The sequence below is a fragment of the Trichosurus vulpecula genome, chromosome 9 (genome assembly GCF_011100635.1).
Source record: "Trichosurus vulpecula isolate mTriVul1 chromosome 9, mTriVul1.pri, whole genome shotgun sequence".
Lineage (NCBI taxonomy): Eukaryota > Metazoa > Chordata > Mammalia > Diprotodontia > Phalangeridae > Trichosurus > Trichosurus vulpecula.
In genome coordinates, this window is record NC_050581.1 from 151,752,948 (window position 1) to 151,779,699 (window position 26,752).

Consider the following 26,752-nt stretch of genomic DNA (forward strand, 5'->3'; position numbering starts at 1 on the left):
TTTGCCATTTCCTTCTCTGGTTCATTTTATACATGAGGAAACTGAGGCCAGCAGGGTTTAGTGAGTGACTTGCCCAGGCCGGACTTGAAGCGAGTCCTCCTGCCTCCAGGTCGGCGCTCTCTCCAAGGAGCCACCAAGCGGAACTGGAGGTGGAAGAGGGCGGGGTGAAACCAGCGACTGCGCAGGGTCCCGGCCGCCGCGATCCTCCGGCCGCCAGAGGGCAGGGCGGAGCGAGCGCCCCCTCTCTTCTCGCTCACCGCCCCCTCTCTTTCCCCGCCCCACTCCTGGCGGAGGAAGCCAGCGTCGCGCCTGCGCAGTGGCCGCTCCTTCCTCCGCCTGTTCGGCCAGTCGCGGCCGCGGCTCCGGCCGCTCGCCGGTTCGTCCCATGTCATGTCGCTGCCGATCTCGGAGGTGACATTCCGCCGGATACTGGCGAACTTCCCCGAGAACTTGAGCCTGGCCTTCGCCTACGGCTCCGCGGTGTACCGCCAGGCGGGGCCCAACAGCGGCCGCAAGGTGAGCCGGCCCCGGCGTCCGCGGGCTCCTCCCCCCGGGCCGCGCCCCCCATTGCTCCGATAGGGACAAGCGAGACCGGGGGCTAAGCCCCAGGCCCGGCCTCCACGCCCGCTTCACGTGCGCCCCTCGGGCGCCAAACTCGGGAAGGAAAGCCGGGGATCCCTTAGTCCCAACGCCCGGGGGGCCCCGAGAGGTCAGGCCTCCGCCGCGAGGTCGCCCGGGGACAGATCCTCGCGCTCTTGGCTTGGCCTTGATGCCTTAGGGGCAGCAGGACCCGCGATCGACTCACTGACCTCTGGTTGTTGGCCTTTGCCTCCCCCCTCCACCTCCTTGTCTCTTCCCCCTTCCCCCATCTGCTCCCTTTTCCCTCCCCCATCCAGCTCCTTGCCTCTTCCCTCTCTCCTGACTGTCCTCTTCCCTCCCCCAGTTTGTCCCCTTCGCTCCTAGGATCATAGAACTTCCTGCAAATGCCCATCTTCTCTAGCCCATGCCAAGGTGGGGCGAGCAAAAGGACCCTCTCGCCAATTGCAGTCAGCAGGAGGAACGTCTGGTAGTAAAGGGGGCTGGGGGTCATTGCAGGCCCCCTTGGGGTCCCCAGGAGACCAAAGAGGATTTTTCTTCTGTATTCTGATTTTTTCAGACTACGCCACTGTACTGCCTAAGAGTCCAAGAATTCCGATTAATATTTTCTGTCCTGGAAAGGAAGGGAGCAAAAAAGGGAAGTAAATCCATCAAGTATTATAAATTAGGAGCCTGTCGTTACAAATTAGGAAACCAAGGCCCATAGGGATTAAGTGACCCGTCCAAAGCCATACAGATACTAAGTATCAAGAGGCAGGATTTGAATCCAGTGCCAGTAGACCAGGCCGCCTCCAAACTCGTACAGATAGTTAGCCTGTTAGGGATTTACACTTTGGGTAACGTCTAAGTCTGGAACAGATTTTTCTCATTGAGACTCGAGTTTAACATGCATCCCTTTTTTTCCTCGAACAGAATGTCATGCTGGACTTTGTGTTTACAGTAGATGACCCAGTAACATGGCATTCAAAGAATTTGCAACAAAACCGCAGCCACTACTCTTTCTTGAGATTTTGTGGACCAAAAGTTATCGCTAAAGTACAGAATAACTATGGAGCGGGCATCTACTACAACACCATGATAACATGTGCTGGTAAGGTGAGTGACCACAGCCCCATTTCTGACATGGGCTTTAGGCATCCTTAGTGCCAGTATTCCTGGTTATCAGAAAACTCACGAAATCTGATTTCCAGCTAAATTGTGGAATCGATTCCCCTCATTAACTACAATTATGGTTTGGACAAGTGACAGATGGAATAGGCCCCTTACTTTGTCTTCCTACCATACTGTAAGGGTTTTCTCACATAAAAAAAATATATGTTGAGATAATTGAAAAAAATAAAGTATCTGTCTTCAAGACAAATCTTCCTTCCTTCCTTCTTCTTTACAGGTAAGATGGACCCTACCCAGGGCCTTGTGGTTCACACAAAGCCAAGGGATGCCTGCCTGGTCCTTTGGTATGTCAATGGTCAATCCCTTGGTGAGCACAGGCATCTTTGCTTTTGGACAGTTTGCCTTGGACTAGAGGGGTAAATCCTAAAATAAGAGTACCCCAACCAGTGGCAACAAACTGGAGCTGAGATTTAGCACAAGAAGTGACCTTAGGGGTCCCCTCGTCCAAACCCCTTTTTATGTATTTTTTTAAGCTCCCCTCTTTTAATGCAATGAGGTGTAGAAAGGGGGACATATGACCAAGGTTGCATTGATAGCAAATGTAGAAGGGGAATTCAAACCCAGACCCTCTCCCAATCTATCTTTCTTCCCCTCTGCCAAGTGCACATTGCAGGTTTAAGGCTTGTGTTGGGGACAAAGGAAGCCGTAGCACTGTCCTGCCAGGAAAGTTGGGAAGGCAGAGGGAGGGAGGCAGAGCCTGGGGGACCAGGAAGAGGCTGACCATGGCTAGCCGGGACACCCCTAAGCCTTAATTAAGGTTGGGACCCAGCCGTGCCAGACAGACCCAAGGTCTTGTACGGGAACCATAGAGGCACAGAATCCAAGGGTCAGCAGAATGTCTTCTCAATAATAGCTTAAAGGCGCTTTAAGATTTTCAGAACACTTTGAACTTCATCTCATTCGAGCTTCACAATAACCCTGTGAGTTAGCTGCTACAAATACCCCCATTTTACAGATGAGGAAAATGAAGTGCAGAGTTACAAAGTAGCGTTAGAATCAGGACACTAAGAAATGGATGGTTGAATGAGTGGAAAAACATTTTTTAAATGTTTGCTATGTACAAAACATTGGTGGTACAAAAGAGAAAAGCAAGACAGTCCTTGCCCTCAAGAAGCTCACATTCTAATGGGTGAGACAGCAGATAGATAAGATAGATAGTTTGAGACCTGGTACTCTGCACTAAATTGCACTATTCCCATAGAACACACATCAGGGACTAAGAAGTCTTCACATTGGGAGGTTAGGATAGGAACCAATAGCCAAGGGCTCAGGCAGAGAGCCTGGTCTCAGGCAGGGAGGCTGGAGCTCCTAGGGCTCCTTCTGGCCACAGGGTTAGAAGGTGAGCAGGAACAAGTTGGGTGCTGAGCCACCTGCTGGCTTCAGAGCTTTTATAGCTTCTTTTTCTAGGAGACTCACTGGGTCCAAAGTTCTTTTCTCTTAGCCCTGTGAAGCAAGTTGTTTAAGTGTTACTAACTCATTTTACAAATGAGACAACTAAGCCTGAGAAAGGGTAAATAATTTTTGCGTATCGCTACACAGCTAAGCAGCCAAACTGGGCCTGGAGGCCAGGGCTTTTGAGTCCAAATCCAGGGCTTTGTACGTTCTCTCTGCCACCTCAAGGCCACTTTTGAAGGCAGGAATCTTTTCAGGGAAAGATAAGAGGTTTGGTAGTGAGTGAAAGGGGCAGAAAGCAGAGTGGTCCCTGGTGACCAAAGGCTTACACCCACTCTCTGTATGAGAAGTAGTTCGTAAGTGGAATTACAGGTGAGTGACTGCAGATAGATTACATTCTGAAAGTCATTTCAGTGTGAAGAAATACTGGTGTTCTTATAGTGTGCCATCAGAAGTGATTCCAAAAGGCCTCATTTTTTAGTCATCACTATAAAAATGTGTTTCTAATGGTAGAATTCTCAGAGCTGGAAGGCGCCTTGGGGATAATTTCAGGCAATGCCCTTATTTTACAGATAAGACCCTTGCTGTTCTGAGGGCTACACCCAAGGGTATGTAGCCAGCTGATGGTAGAGCCCCAGCCAGCACCCAGATCTCAGGACTCTCAGTTTGAGGTTCTTCCCTCTGCACCACAAGCTCTCTTGAAGGCGGGAAGATTGAATTGGACACTTTAGGGTCCCTTCCAGCTCAGTCTGTGATCCAAAGGAGAAATTTTGCATTTTCCAAATGAAGAGCTCAGGTTCAGTTTAGAAGAAGACTAAGACTTTACTATTCCATGGAAGCAACAGACTCCAGTGGACGGGCTTTGCACTTGGCTCAGCTTCCAGCTCTCCTGGGGCCTCTGTGACCATGGATGAGCCCCTTCACCTCTAAGCCTTCATCGTTCTCCTTGTCACATGACCTCTCATGCCCCTCGTAGCTCTAGACCATCTTCTAGCTGCCATCTTTGTTCTAATCGGTCTTGCTTACAATATATCAACCTACGTAAAGTACTCTTCAAACATGCATTCACCACCACATAACAGTGGATAAAAGTTTTGTCTAGTTACTCCTGGTTTCTAACTATTTCCAGTGGGCCTGTCATTCTCAGACTCCTTTAGCATTCCAGGATAACAGCATAGAAGCCACTGAGTCACAGTAGATAAACCATGATGGATTCATAAGTGTGTGTCTCCAACCTAAGAGCCTTTTAAACCCTCGAAGAATGCATTCCCACCTGCCCCTCATGGTGATTTCCAGCTCTCCGAAAGCCTGCTACAGGTTGGTAAATTATAGACCCAACAAGGCCATTCCCTCCATCACTCTTGGGTTACGTATACTCTTCTGCCCTTCACATGCCTACAATCTGCTTCTCCCTCCATTGCTTGTTACTGACAAGGAGCTAGGCCAGTGAGGGGGCCTCGGCCTGGCCTGTGCTGGAGCTCTCACTGCTCCTTCTCATACCACTATGGTGCTCCCTGGAGCCTGCTGCCCTCACAGACTCCGTGCTTCATTGACAGTAGCACTGGATTTGATTCACCTCCTACTACATCCACCTGTGTGACCTGGAACAAGTCATTTCTCTCCTCTGGGCCTCATTTTCTTCATCTGTAACAGGAGCAGCTTTGATTAGATTAGATATTCTCAGCCTTTTTTTTTTTTTTGTTACACATCCCTTGGCAGTCTGGGGAAGCCTGTGGACCCCTTCTCAGAATCATGTTTTTAAGTACATAGGATTGCAGAAAAAGACAATTATGTCAAATTATGACAAATATAGTTTGTGGACCCCAGGTTAAGAATGCCTGGACTAGAATGATCTAAAGCCTGTTCCAGGTCTAAATCCTACAATGTGAGAGATGTATGCGTATTTGTGTGTGCATACCAGTATGGATAAAGAAGGAACTGTGATTTTGTTGGTATACAAGTTCCTGTAAGAGGAAACTCCCTCTACCAAAGCAAGCTAGTGCCTTCTAGATGCCTAGAACACCCAGAGGCTAAGTAACAGGGTTTCATAGCCAGTATATGTCTGAGACAGAGCTGCAACTCTGAGTTTTCTTGGCTTTGAGGCTCCCTCTCTGTCTCCATTACATCAGAGTATCTGTGTCCAAACTCCAGCTCTGCTGCTGACTATGATCTTAATAGAAATTATTTTTTTGTACCTCTAATGTAGAACAGAGAAAGTCCTGAAAAGCCAACTGTAGGACAAAACACTGTATATTGAATCCTGTTTTTCTAATAGTTTTCACATATATGAATTTATGAAAATATATATATATGAATACAATTTTGTAATAGACATACATATATTATTTTGTGACTAACATACATATATATAACCATGGACAGATAACATTACCTCCCGGACCTTGGTTTCCTCATCTGTGAAGTAGGGACCCTTGTCTACATGCCTCCCAAATTTGTTCAAAAGAACGCTCTATGTAAATGGCAGGGGGCTATGTAAACATGAGTTCTCTATATTATTTTTAGAACATGGCATGGTTTCTGAGCCACTGACTGAAGGTACATTCCCTGTGCTCTTGGGACAAAGCACTGAGGAGACCCTTCAGCTGCCTCTTCCTCTTGTTTGATGTGCTGGTCTTGTTCACTTATACCACTCACCAGGTTAAGGAAGGTCCCTTAGATTTTGTTTTTCAGAATGTCATCTTGCCTTTTAGCCTCTGCTACTCCATGTCCCACTGCCCACCCACCCAACTGATCTGCAGTGTCCCACTCACCTAGTCATTGAGAATGTAAGAATACCAGCGTAGCACTTGTCTCCATTGTAAAGAAGCATTCAAGGAGGCTCATGACTTACACAAGAAGTCTCCTTCCTCTCTGTAACTTCTCTGTTTTCTACCTCCATATTAGACTAGAGCCATTCTCTATTAGTATCTCCCCCATCCCTCATCCAGTCACCCAATCAGAGGAAGTCAAATCTTCTCTCAGGGTTCTGATTTCCCCTTTCAAAGACATCTCTCCCCACTTGCCTGTCCCCAGGCATCTATCTAGTCTCACTTAGGTTGTTCAGGTCCACCCTACGTGGCTAGGTCCTTTGTTCGATGCCTAACTCACTGTTGTTCACCTCCTTTAGGTCTCTTCCCAGGCATTCTTTACTCAAACATACTTCCACCAGCTTATGTCCCATCTCAACCCTTCCCTCGTATACCTTTGGTTAATACATTTCTTCACAAACCAGGACCTGTAATTCCACATTTACGTTAGGCACTTAAAGTAATCACTTAGATAGGCTTTAAAGTACATCAGTATTTTCCCTGTAGCAGCCTTGTCAGGTGGTTTCCTGCCTACAACAACAACAAAAAAAGTGGGAATCCAACATTTGGGGAGAAGGGCTATTCACAGCTTATTTCTGTTTTGTTGATGATTTGTTTTTAAAGAGTATCTGCCCAGGGTGACAGTTTGTTTTCACAGTTAACATTAGCCTAAGCTTATCTTTAATTTGGAAACCTTTTCAAATAATTTTACAAGCCCCAATAAACACATCCATGCTTATATTCCTAGTACATATAATCATGGACCAAAGAAAATAGACTTCCTAATCAAAGGTTAGTGGCTGCTTTTTGGACTTAGGGAGCCCAAGAAGAATGTTTTGGGGTATGAGTGTAACAAGAGAGCCTGTAACTATTTGTGGCTGAAAATAGGATTATCTAAACTAGGAAGAATTACAGCCAAGGCTTATGCTCATTATCATTGAAATGAGGTTGGCCATAATTGTCAAATGTTTCAGCACTGATAAAGGGGAAATTTTATTCATTAGAAAAGTATTTGAAAATCCAGGGATTCTGCAGAATGTCGATGAAAGTTTTAATGTAGTGAAAATTATTATCTGTTGTGTGGTGAACCGGCTTAAGCTAAGAGTCCTAGGTTCTAGGTCCAGCTCTGTGACCTTAAGTAAGTCATTGAATCCACTGCTCTAAAAAGTATTTGAAAATCCAGGGATTCTGCAGAATGTCAATGAAAGTTTTAATCTAGTGAAAATTATTATCTATTATGTGGTGAACTGGCTTAAGCTAAGAGTCCTGGGTTCTAGGTCCAGCTCTGTGACCTGAAGTAAGTCGTTGAATCCACTGCTCTAAAAAGCCTGACAGATCTGAGACTGGACTAGGTGACCCCTAGGTACTAAGTAAAAACCAGCAAATGCTTCCTGGGGCCAGTCATTTCACTGCTACCCCATCTGTGTGGAGAAGACTAGAAGTGCAGTTGGGCTCGTCCGGATGAGGTGCTTTGAGGGTCCCAGGAAACTAACAGGGATTTGACTCATACAGTTTGTCTTTGAATGGGCTAATGGTGTGTGTTGCTCTTTTTTCTCCCACAGCTTATCAAATACGGGGTTATTAGTACTGAAACCCTAATTAATGATCTGTTTAATTGGAATACCTTGTATGTTGCTGGACGCCTACAAAAACCGGTGAGTGACTAAGCTGCTTTCTCCTGAAAATACTAATGGTTGTAAAACTTAGAAATAAGTTCCAGGGGTCCAGTTGGCCCATCTAGCTTTGTCATTGGATTTCCAGTATGCTGCTCTCTGTTTATTTGTTGCTATAGGCAGGCTTTGTAATCAATTCAGCAACCAATTCATGGAACATTTATTAAGTACCAGCTATATGCCAGGGACAGCTAAGTTCTGGAGATGAGAATGCAGAAAACTCTCTGCCCTTTGAGAGTTTATATACTCACTTGTGCCCAAAGACTCTGTATCTCTTCCCTGTCTTCCCCCCACCAGAATTTATTTGCCAGAAATCTGTTGTATCTATCCCCCTCCTTGGATCATTTCGTTTTTGTCATCGTAGCTTTAGTACCAGGCACCTGCCAGGACATAGTAGGCGCTTGGTAACTGCTGTTGGATTATGTTGGATGTAGGCAACAGTGGCAGGAATTTTATGGCAGGGAAACAAATAAGATAAAAGCTATAGGGCATGTGAAGGGCAAAGGAGACAACATAAAAGCATGTGAAAATGGGAGGGACGGCAGCACACATTACCAGTGGGCAGGGGGCCTGCTTGGGAAAGTAGTTAGGACACTGCTAGACTCCCATGTCTGCCCCATGTGTTCCATGGAGTGTCACATCTGTGTCTCAAGGAAATCAACAAATTTGCCACAGTTACTTAGTACCTGTGCCAATGAAGCTTTCTTCCCTTTACATTCAGTAACATGTAAAGCACAGGAGGGACTAGTTGAAAAGAACAGCCATGGCTGGAGAAGAAAGGAAGCCACACCAGAGAGGACCATCAGGGGTTCCATCCACACTTGGTGGAAAAGCCAGCCTCCCTGGCTTGTCCTTTGGGACACTCCCAGTGTGTGGGAGCTGGGGAAGCTTTTGAGAAATTGACAGCAGTTCAGCTGTAGTGAATGACCTGGGTTTTTCCCTCCTGTCTCCTTTTGTGCATGGTGCCCCCAGAGAGGCATTCATGAACTCATTTGGTATCTGTCGTATCCTGGATATCTCCTATGATCCAGTCTGGTTGGTGCTTCTCTCCAGTCGAAACACAGGATCCATCCTGGAGGGGATCTGAGCATTGACAGTATATCCTGCAGATTCAGCTTAAAACTTCGTATCTGAAGCTTTAGGAAGCTGATTTTGGAAGATTGAGCATAATAGACATCTTCCTGTGACAAGCTTTTTGACAGGTACCATAAAAATATAAACCCAGACCAGGAGCAGCAGCTAGCTTGTAATAAAAACGAAGAGCAAAAGTAAGTATTCCTTACTTGTTAGAACTGAATTTATCTCTTTACAAAGAAGGAAATGATAGCGAGCAATTCCCAAGAGTCAGAGAAATGACTGTGAGTGTTTGAAAATGTGAGTCCTGCCCCTAGGTGGCCACAAAGGGATCTTGAGCTGGCTGGTGACCTCCACCCAGAGTGGAGCTGAGACCTGCCAGGGGCGTGGCTGAAGGTGAAAGGACTCTGAGAACAGGCTTGCTTGCAATTTTTTGAGAGAGGAAGGAGATTGGATTCAGCTGTTTTGGCTCAAATGCTTTTGCTGTCTCCCAGAGGTTCTTGACTTAGGGCTTGTTGAATAGATTGGAGGCTTAGTAGCTTTGGAAATGTAAAAGATAAAAGGGCACGTCTGGTTGAGTCGAATCTACTGTTTCGGAAAAGCAAGATTTGAATTTGATTCTGCTGCTTAAAACACATTTTGCCCTTTGACTCTAATTTCAGAGATGGTTTAGTTTTGCTTTTGCTTGGTCTTCTTTTGGCAAGGGTTCCTTATACTAATGCCTGAAATTTCTCAGCCTCTTGTCCTTTTTGTCAGGAAGAAAAAATATATACCCAAATTTAAATGTTCAAAAGAATGTGTTGAATCTTTTTGCAAATCAGTCCTTCACTAATGTGAAGGCCTGGGAAAGAGCCTAATTTACCTGGTTTTTTTAAGTTTGGAGGATTTAGAGTTTTTTTTGCCTGTAATGGCAAATGTTTTTCCCCCCAATAATTTTTTTTGACACATTACTTCTACTGAAATCTGTCATGATAAAAAGGGTTTTACTCACTTGTTCAAGTGCTAGATATTTCATAGAATCAAAATTTTGATCTCTAAGAAGACTTTAGAAATTGGCTAATTTAATTATCATTCTAAGATCCAGAGATATAAAAGGACATTCCCATTTAAGACTTCAGTCGAGCTAAATTCATTCATTGAACTGTGTATCTAATGAGTGACATTTTCCTCCTTTTACCTGGTAATAAGTAGCTTTTGTGACTTTTCTTATTTAGGTAGGAAAGTCTCCCTAATAAGTACAAAGAGCATCGTCCTCAAGAGTGGTAAGAGGTAGGGAGTGAAGAGACCAGGGCCCCAGGTCTCAGTTCTGCCCCGACCAGCTATGGGACCTTGACCACATTATTCTCTCTCTCTCTCTCTCTCTTCCTCAGTCATTTTATCTACGAAATGAGAATATTGAGCAGATGATCTTTGAGATTCTATCTAGTCCTAAAATTCTCCCTTCGTCCTTCACAATGGGAATCTTGAGCAGTTTTGCTCATGGTCTAAATGGAAAAGTCCTGAGCAGTGAAGCTATTTGCTTTAGTGGTTAAGGATTGGAACATTCACTGGGGCTCAGGCTTTAGTGGTCTTTGTGGCTGTAGCATTGGTACCCTTTTGAGCTGAGCTCTTCATGTAACAAGGTTGAAGAGGAAACCACGTGTGGCTTTTCCCTTTTCCTGTGTTCACATGTGCACACCCATCCCTTGGTTCACTTTTTTAAATAGCTCCAAGTAGAGTAATCCCACCCTCCCTCAGAGATCTTCTTTATGGCAGTAGGGCTAGCATTCCCCAGGCAGTTCAGGTCAGGACATCTCTAATGAGATACAAACAGCTATTCACAAATCAGAGAACTCGGGTTTTTCCCAGGCCTCTTGGGCTGTGCCTCAGGGGGTCACTGGCTCTTCACTCTGAACACCACGCAGCAGTGTTAGTAAACCAAGTTCCATTTCACCTAACATTGAAAGACTAGATCAACACAATGGCAGTCATCTAAATTTGGCTCTTTAAGCACAGACACTTAATTTTTCATAATCTTAACCTTTAAATAAATGTATGCTTACCCCTAATTCAAAAGAAAACTTACAGAAGAAACTGATGTTTATTCAGCAGTGTTGAACATCATTAAAAAAATAAACCTCTTCCCAAAAGTACTACCTCGTCTTGGTTATTTAATGTTAACAAACTAGAATATCTCAGTATCGTTGAGTTTGTGGAGGAACTAGGCAGAAGAGAAACCAAGAAAGGCAGCATGATGTAGTGGGAAATGAACAGGATTACAAATCAGGGGTCTGAGTTCCGCTACCGTCCTACTCCTCACTAGCTGTGTGGCTTAGAGCAAGCCTCCCCAGCATTCTGTTTGAGTACGGGAGACTATATGAATAGTATAAGGTGAAGTGTAAGGTTAGAATCCACCTTCAAGCAACCTTCCAGCTCTAATTCTGTGAGCCTGAGCCTGATTTGGAAATACAGGGTGTTATCCTGACTTTTCCAACTGATTCATATGTCCTTAGGCAAATCGAACTTTGAGTCTATGACTTGGTTTTGCTATTTGTTAAATGGATGCTTTTAAATCCTTGTAATTGCATAAGTATCTTTTAAGATTATCTCATTGTGGCCTGGAGGTGACAAAATTTTTGCCAAGAAAGCACAAGTTGTGGCAGGCCCCACAAAGCTTAGGAAAGCTTCGAATATGAGCCTGGCAAAGAACTCTAGCTTGTGTCAGAGGCTCAGTCTAGTTAAAGTTCAGAGAAGTTCATCATTAAAAGGTCATCCTCCAGCCTAAGTAGAATTTTTTCAAACACACTAACTCCTGTAGTCTGTTTACTAAGATATCGAGAAGAATCGTGATTTGAATCAGTGAAGGGAGTGTCTGTGTCAGTGAAGTCCCAGGTCCCCAAAGTTTGAAATAATTACAGGAAAGGCACAAGGACAAGGCAAGGTGATATAATCATAACAAGGTTAATAGCTAGCATTACTGCTGTCTAGCTCTCTAAGGTTTATAAAGCACTTTACAGACATCCTCACAACTTCAGGAGGTAGGTGCTGTGTTCATCTTCATTTCAAACTATGAGGAAACTGAGGCACACAGAGGTTAAGTTACTTATCCAGGGTCACACAGTTGTTTGAGGCAGGATTGGAACTCAGGACTTCTGATTCCAGATCCAGCACTTTATCCACTGTGCCACCTAGCAATAGTTTGTTATTGTAAAAGAATTGTTTTCCTTTCAAGAAAAACTCTATATTTTTATACTAAATTTCGTATCTGTGTTTTCTACTCTGTGACAAGTTCAAATAAGAGTGAAGCCGAGCCCTGCCTTCCTCCTTATCTATGTTGTCTTTTGCTTTTATACCCATTTTATGTGAGATTATAAGTCCTACCCTCCCCACCCTGAGCCCCTTCTTCCTTGGCTAGTGTGATCCTCTTCTCCCCAAGGGCCTTTTGTCTCATTTAACTTCCTCTTTGACCCCGTTGACATTAGAGTTCTGAGTTGACTTTTGTCACAGCTTCCTCATTAAAAGTACAGATGCTCCATCCTTGTGTAGTCCCTTCTAAGTGCTCAAACATTTTTTAACTCTTTTTCTAAACTCTTTTGTTTGTATTTCACAATTTCTGCTCAGCTCTGATCTTTTATCAGAAATGTTTAGAAGTCTTCTACTTTAAAGGTCCATATTCCTCTGTAGGATTAGCTTCACTTTTGCCAAGTAAGCTATTCTTGAGGTAAGCCTGTCTTTTGCCTTTTAGAATGTCTTTAGAATGTCACAACTCCTTTTTTAGTGGTAGCTGCCAAATCTGTGTGATGCTGACTGGCTTTAACGCATTCTAGCTGTTTGTAGTATTTCTTATTTGGCCTGGAAGCTCTGAATTTTGGCTGTATCTTTCCTGGAAGTTTTGTTTTGTGGTTTCTTTCAAGTAGGTGATTAGGGGATTCTTTCTATTTCTACTTGCCCCCCACTTCTGAGAGATCCTGGGTGGTTTTCTTTTATGGTTTCTTGAACTAGAAATTAGACTTCTAGGTTCTTTTTTTTTTTTTTGGTCATGGCTTTCAGGTAGTCCAATGATTATTAAATTGTCTGTCTGTTTTCTATGTCAGTCTTTGATATGAGATACCTTATATTTTCTTCTTTTTCATTGTTGAAAAATGAAAATCATTCTCATTAGCATTATCATTAGGATCTTGTCTAATGACAGGATTGATCTCCTGTTGTCCTTGAGTGGGGGACTTTGACATCTATTCACAGTCTTGGTCGTCTTAATTTGATCCTTCTTTCTGTAGGAATGGCATTTTTTTTTCAGAATAATTCATTCAGTCTTAATTTGATTCTTCTTTACTGTAGGAAAGGCATGGTCTAGCTTCAAAATGAAAGATTTTTTTCAGAATAATTCATTCAGTAAACATTTATTAAGTGCCTGCTATGTGCCAGGTAAATCCTGGGGATACAAAGAGAGGCAAAAGAGTCCCTGCCTTCAAGTAGCTTACAGTCTAACAGGGGAGAGAACATGCAAACAAATCTATACAAAGCAGGCTATATATGGGATAGAAAGGAAATAATTAACAGAGGGAGGACACTGGAATTAAGAGGGATTGGGGACAGCTTCCTGTAGAAGGTGGGATTTTAGTTGGGACTTCAAGGAAGCAGGGGAGGTTAGTAGTGGGAGTGGAGGAGGAAGAGCATTCCAGGCACGGAATCAGCCAGAGAAAATGCCTGGAGCCAGGAGATGGAGTGTCATTTGTGGAATGGCCAAGAGACTGATGTGACTGAATGGAAGAACACATGTTGGGGGAGTGAGGTGTAAGAAGACTGGAAAGGTAGGTAGAGGCTAGGTTATGAAGGGCTGTAAATGCCAAACAGAACATTTTGTATTTGCACCTGCAGGCAATAGGGAGCCGTTGACATTTACTGAGTAGGGAGGTGACGTGGTGAGACTTGCATTTTGGGAAAATCACTTTGGTGGTTGAATGGAGAATGGATTGGAGTGCATTGACTTGAGGCAGGCAGACCTACCAGCAAACATTACAGTAACGCAGGTGCAAGATGAGGAGGGCCTGCATAAGGGTAGGGCCAGTGTCGAGCAGAGAAGGCGGCTTATTCGAGAGGAGCTGCAAAGGTGAAATCAACAGACCTTAGCAGCTGATCACTCCTAGGTTGTGAGCCTGAGGGACTGGGGTGGTGGTGTGGCCCTCTGTAATACTAAGGAAGATGGTGGGGTAGAGGGTTTGTGGGGGGAGATAATGAGTTCAGTTTTGGACATGTTGAGTTTAAGATGTTGGACATCCATTTGAGATATCTGAAAGGCAGGTGGAGATTCAAGATTGGAGGTTGGCAGAGAAATGGGGCAGGAAAGGTAAATCTGGGAATCATTAGCATAGAGATAATTAAGTCCACAGCAGCTGATAAAATCACCAAGGGAAGTAGTATACAGGATGAAAAGAAGGGGTCTCAGGACAGAATCTCAAGGGACACCTATGGTTGAAGAGCATGATCTGGAAGAAGATCCATCAAAGGAGACAGAGAAGGAACAGTCAGATAGGTAGAAGGAGAACCAGGAGAGAGGGTGCCCTGAGAGAGTATCAGGGAGGGGAGAGTGATCAACAGTGTCAGAGGCTGCAGAGAGGTCAGGGAGAATGAGGATTGAGATAAGGCCACTGGATTTGGCCACTGAGATAATCGCTAACTTTGGAAAGAGCACTGATAGTAGAATGACAGGATCGGAAGCCAAATGGTGAGGGGTTAAGAAAAACTGAGGGAAAGCAGAGTCACCTGATGTGGGTGGCCTTTCCAAGTGCAGCTACAGAGGGGAGAAGAGAAATAGAATATGGTTAGCAGGCATGGAAGGAGCAGGTGAAGGGTTTTGAGGACAATAAGAGGTAGTATTTTATAGCATTTTAAGGTTTGCAAAGCACTTTACAAATATTATCTCATTTGGTCCTCACGATAGCCCGGGGAGGTTGATGCTGTTATGATCCCTGTTTTCCAAACAAGGAAACTGAGGCAGACCGAGATTAGTGACTTTGATCATACAGCTATGAAGTGGGGCCTGGGGAGGGGGCAGGAGTTGTACTTCGGTCTGACTTGGGTCCAAGTGCTCTCTCTCCTCTGTGGTGCCTCATACTGTCGTGTGAATTCAGAACTTTAGCCAATCCCTCACTGCTTTTTTTTTTCCTGGGGGAAGGCAGGGCAATTGGGGTTAAATGACTTGCCCAAGGTCACACAGGCTAGTAAGTGTGTCAAGTGTGTGAAGCTGGATTTGAACTCAGGTCCTCCTCACTCCAGGACTGGTGCTCTACTCACTGCACCACCTAGCTGCCCTGCCTCCTCACTGCTTTTTTGAGGATGTAACTTGAGGGGTATCATTCTGGTTATATCTCACTACTCTTTTAAAATTTTATTTTGAATGTAAATACCAAAAAAACATCATTCCTATGCACATAGCAGAAGAGGATTCCCTGTATCTCCATTTCATATTGCTTGCTTTTTTTTTTTTTTTGAGGCAATTATGTCACTTGCCCAGGGTCACACAGCTACTAAGTGTCAAGAGTCTGAGGCTGGATTTGAACTCAAGTCCTCCTGACTCCAAGGCCAATGTTCTATCCATTGCTGCACCTAGCTGCCCCACACCGCTTGCTTTTTATAAAATATGTAATAAATTCTTCACATTACTTTACAGCTGTCCTAATTGTCTGCACTTTCTTCTGAACTTCCTTTTGCTCTCACACTGGTTGGTATAGAAGTACAGCCGGTGAAGAGGGCCAGGGTGGGAGAGGTAGAGTTCAGGGAAGAAGAAAACAAGCTTCTAGGTCCTGAAGGAAGGAACAAAAGGGGGAGGAGACAAAGAGAGTCTCAGAGCCAAGTCAGCAGCCCTTCTGCCCTTCTCCACCCTCAGGTTCGAATCTTGAGCTTGAAGGAAGACACACTGCTCCGGTCGGCCCTCGAATCCAACCTGGAAAGTGCTGTCACAACAGCTTTTCTCATGCTCCCAGAAAGCTTCTCCGAAGAAGACCTCTTTGTGCAGATCGCTGGACTCTCCTATTCCGGTTAGTATGTGTCTGCTGCCAAGAAGGTGAGCGAGGCCATCACTTGGTGTTGTCGTCTGAAAGTGTGCATCCAGCTCTTTGGGCGCCTGCCTAGCCCTGTGCTGTGGCAGCCTCGATTGCCTGGGTCAGCGGCTCCCAGATCCCAGCAGCCTCTCGAGGCCTCCTGACCCTTCTCCTGCCACGTGCTGCTGCCTCTCAGCAGCTCGCTTTCCTGCACGCACACTTGCAGGGACCATGCCTCTTCTAGCTGCATCTCCCATCTTTCCAGCACACCCCCTTAGTTCTCGTGGCTTTCTTACTGTCCCTTACACACGTCCTGCCTGCATGCCTTTCTCCTTGCTGTGGAGGCCCCAGAGGAGAGTGTAGAGCAGCAGGCCTGGAGTCACAAAGATCGGAGTTCAAATCCAGCCTCAGACACTAATCTGTGTGACCTTAGACAAGTCATTTAACTTTGCCTCAGTTTCCTTTACTGTAAAATGAGGATGATAGTAATAGCACCTACCTCCTAGGGTTGTTGTGAGAACCAAATGCTCTCAAGTGCTTAGCACAGTGTCAGGCACATAGTAGGAGCTACACACATGAACATATGTTCTTCTCCCATCCCCGCTCTGGTTACAGTGTGGTGTAGTTGGGAGATCTTTAGCTTTGCAGTCAGGAGACCTGGCCTGAAATAAATACATGCAAGGTAACTTCAGAAGGGAGATCAGGAATGGCCTCATGTAGGAAATGGTACCTGAGCTTGACTTTGAAAGAGGGTCAGGATTCTGTGAGATAGAGTTGAAAAGGTAGTGAATTATCAGTGTAGGGGGACCACTGCACACGGAGCAAGGCAGGAGGTGGAATTTTATATACAGGAAACAGCTAGTGGGCCTGTTTAACTGGAAAAGAGGGTATGCAAAGAGGGGTAATACAAAATAAGACTGGAAACGCAGGTGGCCTCTGGTTTGTGGAGAGCTTTAATTGCTGGGTGGCAGATTGTCTTAAATGAGACATCTTTACAATGTATTCTACACAGCTCCTGATTATCCTGACTTATCGATAATTAGAGCTGTTGCTCACAGTTTCATGGGCTAGCACACGTTTCTCATCACTAAAAAGAGATGGCTGCAATGATATGAGATGTCCAGGGGCCCTTTCAGCTGTAAATGCCACCGACCTGTGTGATCTCTCCAGCCAGATTATGGGCTCCTTGAGGACAGATGCCCTCGGGGTGGCCTTCTGGGACGGGCCCAACAGCATACAAAGGTGTTCCCCTCTCGGGCTTTCCTTCTTCTGTTTCAGTAAGCCCAGTCTGAATTCATGTGGGGCAGGCAGATGTACTACATGTTTTCTGTTGCTTCTGGCATCTGCAAGAATCCAGAAGCATTGATGTCTTAGGAAACTTCTGCTTTTATGCCTTTCTAGGCTAAAAAAAAAAAAAAAGCTGCCTTAGGACACAGCGACATTGATAGAGCGTTAAAGACAGAAACCTGGGGCAAACTAGATGGCCAGAAATCAGGGTGGCTAGATAAATTTGACCAGGACTGTCATCATTGCCGCTGTGGTCCCCGCCAGGATGGCTCTAAGGTCAGAGTAGAGAACAGATTTACTCAGGTGACAGATTCTAAGCCTTATCTGGAAATGAGACAAAACAAGCCCCCAGCTCTGTGATCAGAGGCTGGGGAGAAATCCGTGCCCATGAGAGGGTGCTCCCCAGTGTGCGCACATGTCCACATTGCTGAATTTGAGTGATCTTAGAAGTTAGAGAAACACTTTCTTCTTTACCATGATGACAGTTTGTTTCCTAGACCTATCGACCTAGAACTCTAAGGTACTTTAGAACTCATGGAATCCAGCCTCATTTTACAGGTGAGGAGCGAGGCCCAGAGAGTTCAAGTGGGTTGGGCTTTGAGCTCTGGGCTCCTGACTTAAACCCAGCACTCATCCACAACTGTGCTCATCCCATTGGACACTTGAGATGCTGCAGTTAACGGATTTATTTTGCATTGAGCATCTCAGAAGTTTTAAAGGGCGTTTCTTAGTAAATTTGTCATCTTTGGCAAAGCTGAGCCTTTGCCAAGCTCCCAAATGGAGCCTTTTTTTTTTTCAGAAGTTACTTGTTAATTTGTCATTTTTAGGAATGCTCAAGGATATGGTAGAAGAGTATTTTGCCACAGCAGACTCAGTAAATCAGCAGAGAATTCATTCCCTCTAGAGCCAACACAAGAGAAAGCCCTTCCCCACAAAAAGAGCTTTCAGTTTTTTGCATTCCCATGTACCCACGAGAAAGAGAAAGAAAAACTGACTCAAGATGACGTTGCTGTTTGCATCCGCCACTGCTTCCCAGCACCCCTCCCACGCTTGGTGCCCTCTCTAGAACAGTGGAGATGTTTTGAGGTAAGATGAGGTGGTACTTCAAGCTTTGCTAGAAACCCTGGCTTAGATTGACTTTGTCCAGATGAGAATTAGTTGGCCAAGCTAGCTTATGTTTTCCTGAAGTATTTCAGTTTTGAGTGATAGATGCAGTATAATTAGTGGAACAAAAAAGAATAAACTCAGAAAAACTAGCGCCTCATTAATTATCTGTCATGATAATGAAAGACATTGACTTTCCTGTCCCCACCCAGGGCCAGACAGCCCCTGATAGGGCAAGTCGCAAGGTGAGCTGACCATCTCTGAATGTTAGTATGAATGCTGCTGAGTGTCTGGGTGCATTCCCAAATCAAATATGATTAGGCTTTTACATTGCCCACTGTCTTGTACTTGGGGGTTTTGTGTGAATAATACAGAGTTAACAGTCCAATTGAAGCATAAGCACCAATTTTCAGTATTTCTATGATACTACCTTAGGTTGCCTGTGGGTCCCTGGAAATGAAAAACTGCTTCTTATGTTCACTGATGGTCAACACTGCCTATAGGCTCCTTCATCTATTTGGTTCTGAGAAGACCAACAATAAAGCCATGCTTTCTTAATGACATTTGTTGGTAGCTGAGCCACTCATCTCTAAGCTTCTTTGCCCTGCAGGAATTTAGAGAACGCTATTCCAACTCTTTCAAATATAGACTGTCTTGGGGTGGAGCCAAGATGGCAGCTGGAAAGCAGGGACTTGTGTGAGCTCCCTGCCAGGTCCCTCCAAAAACCTATAAAAAATGGCTCTGAACAAATTCTAGAACTGCAAAACCCACAAAATAACAGAGGGAAGCAGGGATCCAGCCCAGGACAGCCTGGATGGTCGCTAGATGAAGTCTATTGTGCACAGAGCTGGGAGCGGAGCAGAGCCCAGCGTGGGCGGCAGCAGGACCAACCAGACCAGGAGCCAGGCAGAACAGGCCCTAGCGCCCTGAAGCAGTGAGCTGTGGCAGTTACCAGACTTCTCAACCCACAAACACCAAAGACAACAGAGAAGGTTAGTGGGAAAAGCTGCAGGGGACAGAGTGAAGAGTTCATGGTTCAGCCGCCCTAGGGACAGCGGGGGTGGTGCAGCTACAGAACTACAGCTGCAGTTGCTTCTGGCCCCAGGCCCACCTGATGGGAGGAATTAAGTGGCAGATCAGAGCAGGAATGCAGAGCCTGCTTAAGATTTGCGTCAGGTCCGGGGGTTGGCGGTTCTTGGGGAAGGAGGAGTGCTGGTGTGGCAGAGCTGGCTGTGTAGAAATAACTCTGAAATCAACAGCGCATCCCCTCAAGCTAGGAACGAAGTACTCTACTCTACGAACAGTCATACCCCGCTGAAAAACTCAAGGGTCAAGTAAGTTGGCTGGGAACATGGCCAGGCAGCAAAAACGCACCCAGATTCAGTCTCAGACTTTGAAATCTTTCTTTGGGGACAAAGAAGACCAAAACATACAGCCAGAAGAAGTCAACAAAGTCAAAGAGCCTACATCAGAAGCCTCCAAAAAAAACCATGACCTGGTCTCAGGCCATGGAAGAGCTCAAAAAGGATTTGGAAAAGCAAGTTAGAGAAGTAGAGGAAAAATTGGGATGAGAAATGAGAATGATGCCAGAAAACCATGAAAAGCAAGTCAATGACTTGCTAAAGGAGACCCAAAAAAATACTGAAAAAAAAATATTGAAGAAAACAACACCTAAAAAAATAGACTAACTCAAATGACAAAAGAGCTCCAAAAAGCCAATGAGAAGAATGCCTTGAAAGACAGAATTAGCCAGATGGAAAAGGAGGTCCAAAAGACCACTGAAGAAAATACTACCTTAAAAATGAGATTGGAGTAAGTGGAAGCTAGTGACTTTATGAGAAATCAAGATATTATAAAACAGAACCAAAGGAATGAAAAAGTGGAAGACAGTGTGCAATATTTCATTGGAAAAACCACTGACCTGGAAAATAGATCCAGGAGAGATAATTTAAAAATTATTGGACTGCCTGAAAGCCATGATCAAAAAAAGAGCCTAGATATCATCTTTCAAGAAATTATCAAGGAGAACTGCCCTGATATTCTAGAGCCAGAGGGTAAAATAGAAATTGAAAGAATCCACAGATCGCCTCCTCAAAAAGATCCAAAAAGAAAACTAGGAATATTGTCGCCAAATTCCAGAGCTCCCAGGTCCAGGAGAAAATACTGCAAGCAGCCAGAAAGAAACAATTTGAGTATTGTGGAAAAACAATCAGGATAACACAGGCTCTAGCAGCTTCCACATTAAGGGATCAAAGGGCTTGGAATATGATATTCCGGAGGTCAACGGAGCTAGGATTAAAACCAAGAATCACCTACCCAGCAAAACTGAGTATCATGCTCCAAGGCAAAATATGGACTTTCAATAAAATAGAGAACTTTCAAGCTTTCTCAGTGAAAAGACCAGAGCTGAATAAAAAATAAGTTGAACTGTTTTGTTTCCATACCTATATGGAAAGATGATGTGTATGATTCATGAGACCTCAGTATCAGAGTAGCTGAAAGGAATATGCATATGTATATATATTTGTGTGTGTATGTGTATATGTATATATACACATATGTGTGTATGTATATGTAGGTGTGTGTGTGTAAATATATACACATATATATACATATATATAGACAGAGGGCACAGGGTGAGTTGAATATGAAGGGATGATATCTAAAAAAAAATCAAAGTAAGGGATAAGAGAGGAATATATTGAGAGAGGGAGAAAGGGAGAGATAGAATGGGGTAAATTATCTCGCATAAAAGTGGCAAGAAAAAGTGGTTCTGGAGGAAGGGAAGAGGGGGCAGGTGAGGAGGAATGAATAAATCTTGCTCTCATCAGATTTGACCTGAGGAGGGAATACCATACACACTCAATTGGGTATCTTACCCCACAGGAAAGGAGGAGGAAGAAGATAAAAAAGGGGGGATGATAGAAAGGAGGGCAGATGGGGAGGAGGCAATCAAAAACAAACACTTTCAAAAAGGGACGGAGTCAAGGGAGAAAATTCAACAAAGGGGGATAGGTTAGGAAGGAGCAAAACATAGTTAGTCCTTCACAACATGAGTATTGTGGAAGGGTTTTACATAATAATACGCATGTGGCCTATGTTGAATTGCTTGCCTTCTTGGGGAGGGAAGAGGGGAGAGAATTTGGAAGTGAAAGTTTTAAAAACATGTTCAAAAACAAACAAAAAGAAAAGTTTTCGCATGAACTAGGAAATAAGATACACAGGCAATGGGGCATAGAAATTTATCTTGCCCTACAAGAGAAGAAGGGAAAGTGGGATGGGGGGGGAGTGGGGTGACAGAAGGGAGGGCTGACTGGGGAACGGGGCAACCAGAATATACACCATCTTGGAGTGGGTGGGAGGGTAGAAATGGGGAGAAAATTCGTAATTCAAACTCTTGTGAAAATCAATGCTGAAAACTAAATGTATTAAATAAATTAGAAATAAAAAAATTAACCAAAAAAAAATATAGACTGTCTTCCTACCTCTGCCTTCATTTGCTCTTCCTGGGACATTAATTATTTTAGTTTTAAATGTTGCTTTAAAAAATTGTGTCCTGTGAATTCTGAGCTCTTTTCTTTATGGAAACCTTGTGGTTTTGTTTCGCTGACTGAAGGAAAGAACAAGAAGGGTCCTGAGAATTCAGTATTGTTCGGTGGGCCATTGACTTCAGAGTTTCAGTCAGGGCCCAGTCATTCACTGCTTCCATCTTCCCTTTCCCTTCTAGTCTTTGTTTTCCCTCAAGGCAATAGGGTTAAGTGACTTGCCCAGGGCTGCACAGCTAGCCCCTTCTAGTCTTTATCCTCTTTGTATGTTGACCATTCTTTCAGTGAGAGAAGTAAGGAACTGTTTTAGTAGGGAAGCCTCCAGACAGACCCGAAGAAGAACCCCAAGGTTTTGAACACCCATTTATGTGTTGTAGCCTTATCTTTGTGGGTTCTCATCAAATGTTTTCTCCTTTTGTTATGACTAGGTGACTTTCGGATGCTGGTGGGAGAGGAGAAAGCGAAGGTGGTGAACATTGTGAAGCCCAATATACCTCATTTTCGTGAGCTATATAGTCAGATACTATTCAAGAGCCCCCAAGTGGTGTACAAGCAAAACCAAGGCAGACTAGAGGTAATGTGTCTATATTTTTTTGTGTTTCAGTCCTTCAGGACTGACATTTTATCATTCTGGGTATTCCTTCCACTTGTGCAGATCACAGCCCCTTTTTGACATATTAGATGGCCTTCAGGATTTACTGGGGCCCAAAAATGTATCACCTTTGCTCAGCCTGGTGATGATTCTTTCCAGCTTGGTAGGACTTGGCAGAGCTTGAGAAGGCAAGCAATATGACACCCATAATACATATGACATCATACAAAACATTTCTGTAGTAGCCATTTTGAAAAAAAAAAAGGGCAGGAACCATAAAGTAAGTGAAAAAAGCCTGCCTCAGTCTACACTCAGAGTTCATCAGCTCTCTCAGGAAGTACTGAGTGGCATTTTTCATCATGTGACAGCAAACTTCAAATGGATCTCTGATCTCATTGGTGTGGGCACTCCTAGCACTGTTATGGATCGTCATTTAATCATTACATGTGTTTTTTTAGAAAGAGAATGGACTTCTTGTTAGCTACTGAACTACCTCGTTTGAGGTGTTCGAGGATTTATGTCCATATCTCAGGGATGCTATAAAGAACCACCCCTCAGACAGTACTCAGATTCTTTAAAGGCAGAAGCTGTAAGGGCAGATGAGCATCTACAACAACTCTGCCTGCTTTGCTGTCCACTTCTGCTGCCGTCGGTGTTCCCATTCAGGCAGTGCAGGGAACCCTTGGAATTGATTACATGGCTGATTGATCACCTGGTTTCGGTTAGTTGAGAATCAGTCTTTCAATATGCCCATGAAAACATGGCTCACGATTATTTGGTGGTCGGTCCTTCTCAGCATAGTGCATGCAAATTGAGCAGTATCCACTTACACTTGGATAATTGGGTAAAACTTGGGGAATTTGAGTAGTCAAGTAACCAAATGACTACAAATAGTTTTCGAATGTAGAATCCCAGATAATAGTGCCTACCTTGCAGTGGTGTTGTAAGGATAAAATGAGATATTTGTGAATTGCTTTCCAAACTTTAAAGTGCTATATAAAGGCTAGCCATTATCTCTAATTTGGGTTTGCTGATGATGATCAGGATGTCAAGTGTGTTATACCACCACATTTTTAAAAAATACTTCCATGCTTCTAAGTTACAAAAGCATTTCCAAATAAAACTCTAAATTCTTTAAGGCGAAATGTTAAGATCCCTAAACATTGTTGCTCAATAAACTATAATGTGTTGTCTTCTTCAGAAGAAAAGACTGGCATTAATTACATTCTATCAATTCTTTATGTTTCAAGATGCAAAGATGTGACTAGTTTGCCATATGGACTGTTAGAGGGAGAGATCACAGATGTACCAAAGAGGAGGATTCCTGAAGAGAATCAATACATTAGGCTCAAGTAAAGGGCTCTCCTGGATCCTGAATCTCCCTACTCATTTCCATTGAGTAAAACTGTTTTCAAGTTAATGTCACTGAGGACTGAGCCCAGCAGAGATAAAAGCACGTGTGGATTGGAGGTTGAGCAGTCTGGACACTAGTTCCAGCTCATCTCCTAACTTGTCATGTGACTTTAGACAAATGACTTAATCCCTCGGGACCTTAGCCTCCTCATGTGACCAAGGAGAAGGCTAACCAACTAAGCATAAGCACTCTGACAACCCTAATCTGCAGTAGGCCCATGATTATGTAAGAATAAAGTTATGATGTAACCATCCTCCTGGGAAGAAAAAAAGTCCTGTCTCATTGTGATGTGTAGGTGACTCTGGGTTCTTGGAGTCTCTGCCTATCAAACGTAGTGCCCTGGCAAGACCTCAGAAATTGGCCTGATGACAGACTATATGTCTCTTGTCCTAGGACCAGCCTAGCTTAGCTCAGAGGCTCATCACCTGGAGGGCTGTAGGGTGATGACTTTTTTGGACACAACTTCCTTTGAAGACCACCTCCTAAGGTATGGAGGGAGAGCTGACCCCCATGAAATCCCAGGCCCCTCAAGGATTGAAGCATTAAGTTATCATGACGTTGGTTCTGCGAGGATAGGCCAGTGATGGGAGTGTATGTTTATATGCACTTGTAGACTTGGAGCATTAGAAGCAGAAGAGACCCTAAAGATCTTAGAGTGCAAGCTCCTCCCTTTGCTGTTGGCAGAACTACAGCCCAGAGGGAGAAATAACTTATTTTACCAAGCAGGTACCAACCTTTGGCCAGCTCGCTCACCTCAAAATTGTTTGTTAAATTATTCTCTACCGAGGAAGTACACAGAGAGCAAAATAAAGCAAGTGCCTAGATTTTTATCCTTTGAATGGTTCATATTTAAACTTATTTAAGCAGGATTTAATAGAATACATTGTAAAGATGTCTCATTTAAGACAATTTTAATCAGGATTGATATTCTTAAATGATAGACTCAGCATTCTCTGTATTGAAGAATCATTAAACCAAATATGGAATAAATCTCCAAATAAGACCCTAAAATTCAAATTATTTCCATTTTAATTTTAAAACCATAATGTATTACAAATTTGAACAAAGTAATAATAATATGTGTGTTCTATTTCCCCTTAAAGAATCCATCTACATACTCATCAAGGTCCATTGCTTTCATGGTGTTTTTAAGTTACTTGGTTGTAGTTAGTGTGTGTGTAGTGATGATCTGCCAAAATTTCTGTACTCCTTTTGTGTAGGTTTTTCCATAGCTCTTTGTAAGCTTCTTATTCGCACCTTTATGTAACACAGTAGAACTCTACTCTGTTAACATGCTCTGATTTATTTAACCATTCCACAATCATTAGATACATGGATCGTTCCTAGTTTTTCACTATTACACATTAAGATAGCTGTGTTGATTTTCAACAAGGGCATAAAACTGTAAACTTTGACTATGGTTTGTCTGTCCTTTTACATGTTAACCATTTCTTTACTAAATTTTGATTTTGTTCTGTTCCGTGTGTGCAGAAGACACAGTTATTAATTAGCGGTCAGATAAATCTCTCATGTCATCAGTGGAGATTGCAACTTTAGTCCTGCCCATCCTATCCATGTCCTTCCCTAAGATTGCCATGGGCATCCACCCAGCATGTTTGATGGAGGCTTTGCTCAGTTTTTCTTAATACTGTAAGATATCATTGGTGTACATGGGCGGTCCAGCAATAGGCCCTCATTTTACTATATGACTAGCTCATCTTTCTGGTCAAACATTTCTCTGATGAGATGTTACTCTGGTTTAAATTGAGGAAGAATAAATAATTTTTAAAAATTAGAATATAACTATTGAACTCTTATCTTTGAAGTCATGTTTCTCTTCAGAAATCCAGTTTTATTAACTCATTCAGCAAGTACTAAACACCTACGATTTATATGATGAAGTTATTCCTTGGTGCTGTGGTGTTCTGGTAATAAGTTAGTCACTGTCCATATGCTCCAGGAATTTGTGGTCCCTACAGGAGCCTTACAGTCTAGTCAGTTTTATGATAGCTAAGTGGTATAGTCACTGTGCTCTGGTCTTTGCTGTGGTCCCCTGTAGCTGCACACACTAGCTCTCTTCTTTGCTTTGGAACTGTGGCCAGGGCCACTGCTCCCTTGTGACCAACCACCAGTGCTCCTCTCTGTCCTGGGACTATAACCTCTCAGAACTGGGTAAGAGCAGTAGAGTTGAATCCAGTGCTAGCCAAGGGTTCCCTGTAATCTCTCTATGAGCTTTTGTCAGACCCCCTCATGTCTCTGGGCTGAGAGCTCCCAAAGCTGCTGCTGCTGCCGCCGCCGCCACCAAGTGTATGGGCTCCAGACAGACCTGCGCTCCAGTGTTACAGACTTCTTCTGCTTACCTCTTAAGTTTTCTTAGGCTGGAAAAATATCTCACTCCAACTTTTTGTTGGCTCTGCCACTCCAAAATTTGATGTTATTTTAAAGTTGTTTGGAGGGGAATGTTGGGAGAATTTAGCTGGTGGCTCCCTCTAATTCACCATCTTGCTTCCACCCCACCTGAAATACGGTGTTTGAGAAAATAATAATCAGTTGCAAGTGTCAGATACTTAGTAAAAACCATGCCGTCAGTTGTCTTAACCCTAAGCCTGAAGAACAGAACAAAAATTGGCCTTTGAAAAGAAAAGGTTTTTTTTGTTCTGTTGATGTGAAACGACATGGAAAAACGACTTTATCGAAGGATCCCACAATTCTCTATGTTTCTGCACTCAGCCTCGGAAAAGAGACAGAGAGTCTGCTTAGTCTTCCTCTGAGGGGCGGGTGGATGTTTGTAGCTTCTATGACGTTGGGTGTTGGGCTTCAGACACTGCCATGATCGACTTTTTCATTATTCTTCCTGTTGTTATTGTTAACTCAGATAGATAAAAGCCCAGAAGCCCAATTCACCCAGCTAATGACTTTGCCCAAAACCCTGCAACAAGAAATAAGTTATCTCATGGACACTCCAGGGAGAAACAGAGATGTGGAAGAAACTTTATTACAAGTGGCTCATGATCCTGACTGCGGGGATGTGGTACGGCAAGGTAGGTTTTTTAATTTGTCATCAAGGAAGTGTGGGCC

General features: G+C 43.8%; 1 protein-coding gene across 2 annotated transcripts in view; it reads left to right on the top strand.

Moving 5' to 3' along the window:
- The first annotated feature begins 286 nt into the window (after nucleotides 1–286).
- The window catches only part of TAMM41 (TAM41 mitochondrial translocator assembly and maintenance homolog), a 37,030-nt gene continuing 10,564 nt past the window's right edge, over nucleotides 287–26,752 (top strand). The window contains exons 1-6 of one of the 2 annotated variants that reach the window (XM_036739441.1): nucleotides 287–516; nucleotides 1,510–1,692; nucleotides 7,529–7,621; nucleotides 15,579–15,729; nucleotides 22,097–22,242; nucleotides 26,550–26,715. In XM_036739441.1, the coding sequence (XP_036595336.1) occupies nucleotides 391–516; nucleotides 1,510–1,692; nucleotides 7,529–7,621; nucleotides 15,579–15,729; nucleotides 22,097–22,242; nucleotides 26,550–26,715 (865 nt within the window). In that variant the 5' untranslated portion in view covers nucleotides 287–390. Of the gene's footprint in view, nucleotides 517–689; nucleotides 815–1,509; nucleotides 1,693–7,528; nucleotides 7,622–15,578; nucleotides 15,730–22,096; nucleotides 22,243–26,549; nucleotides 26,716–26,752 lie in introns of those variants that run through there. The other variant, XM_036739442.1, reaches the window with a different exon arrangement.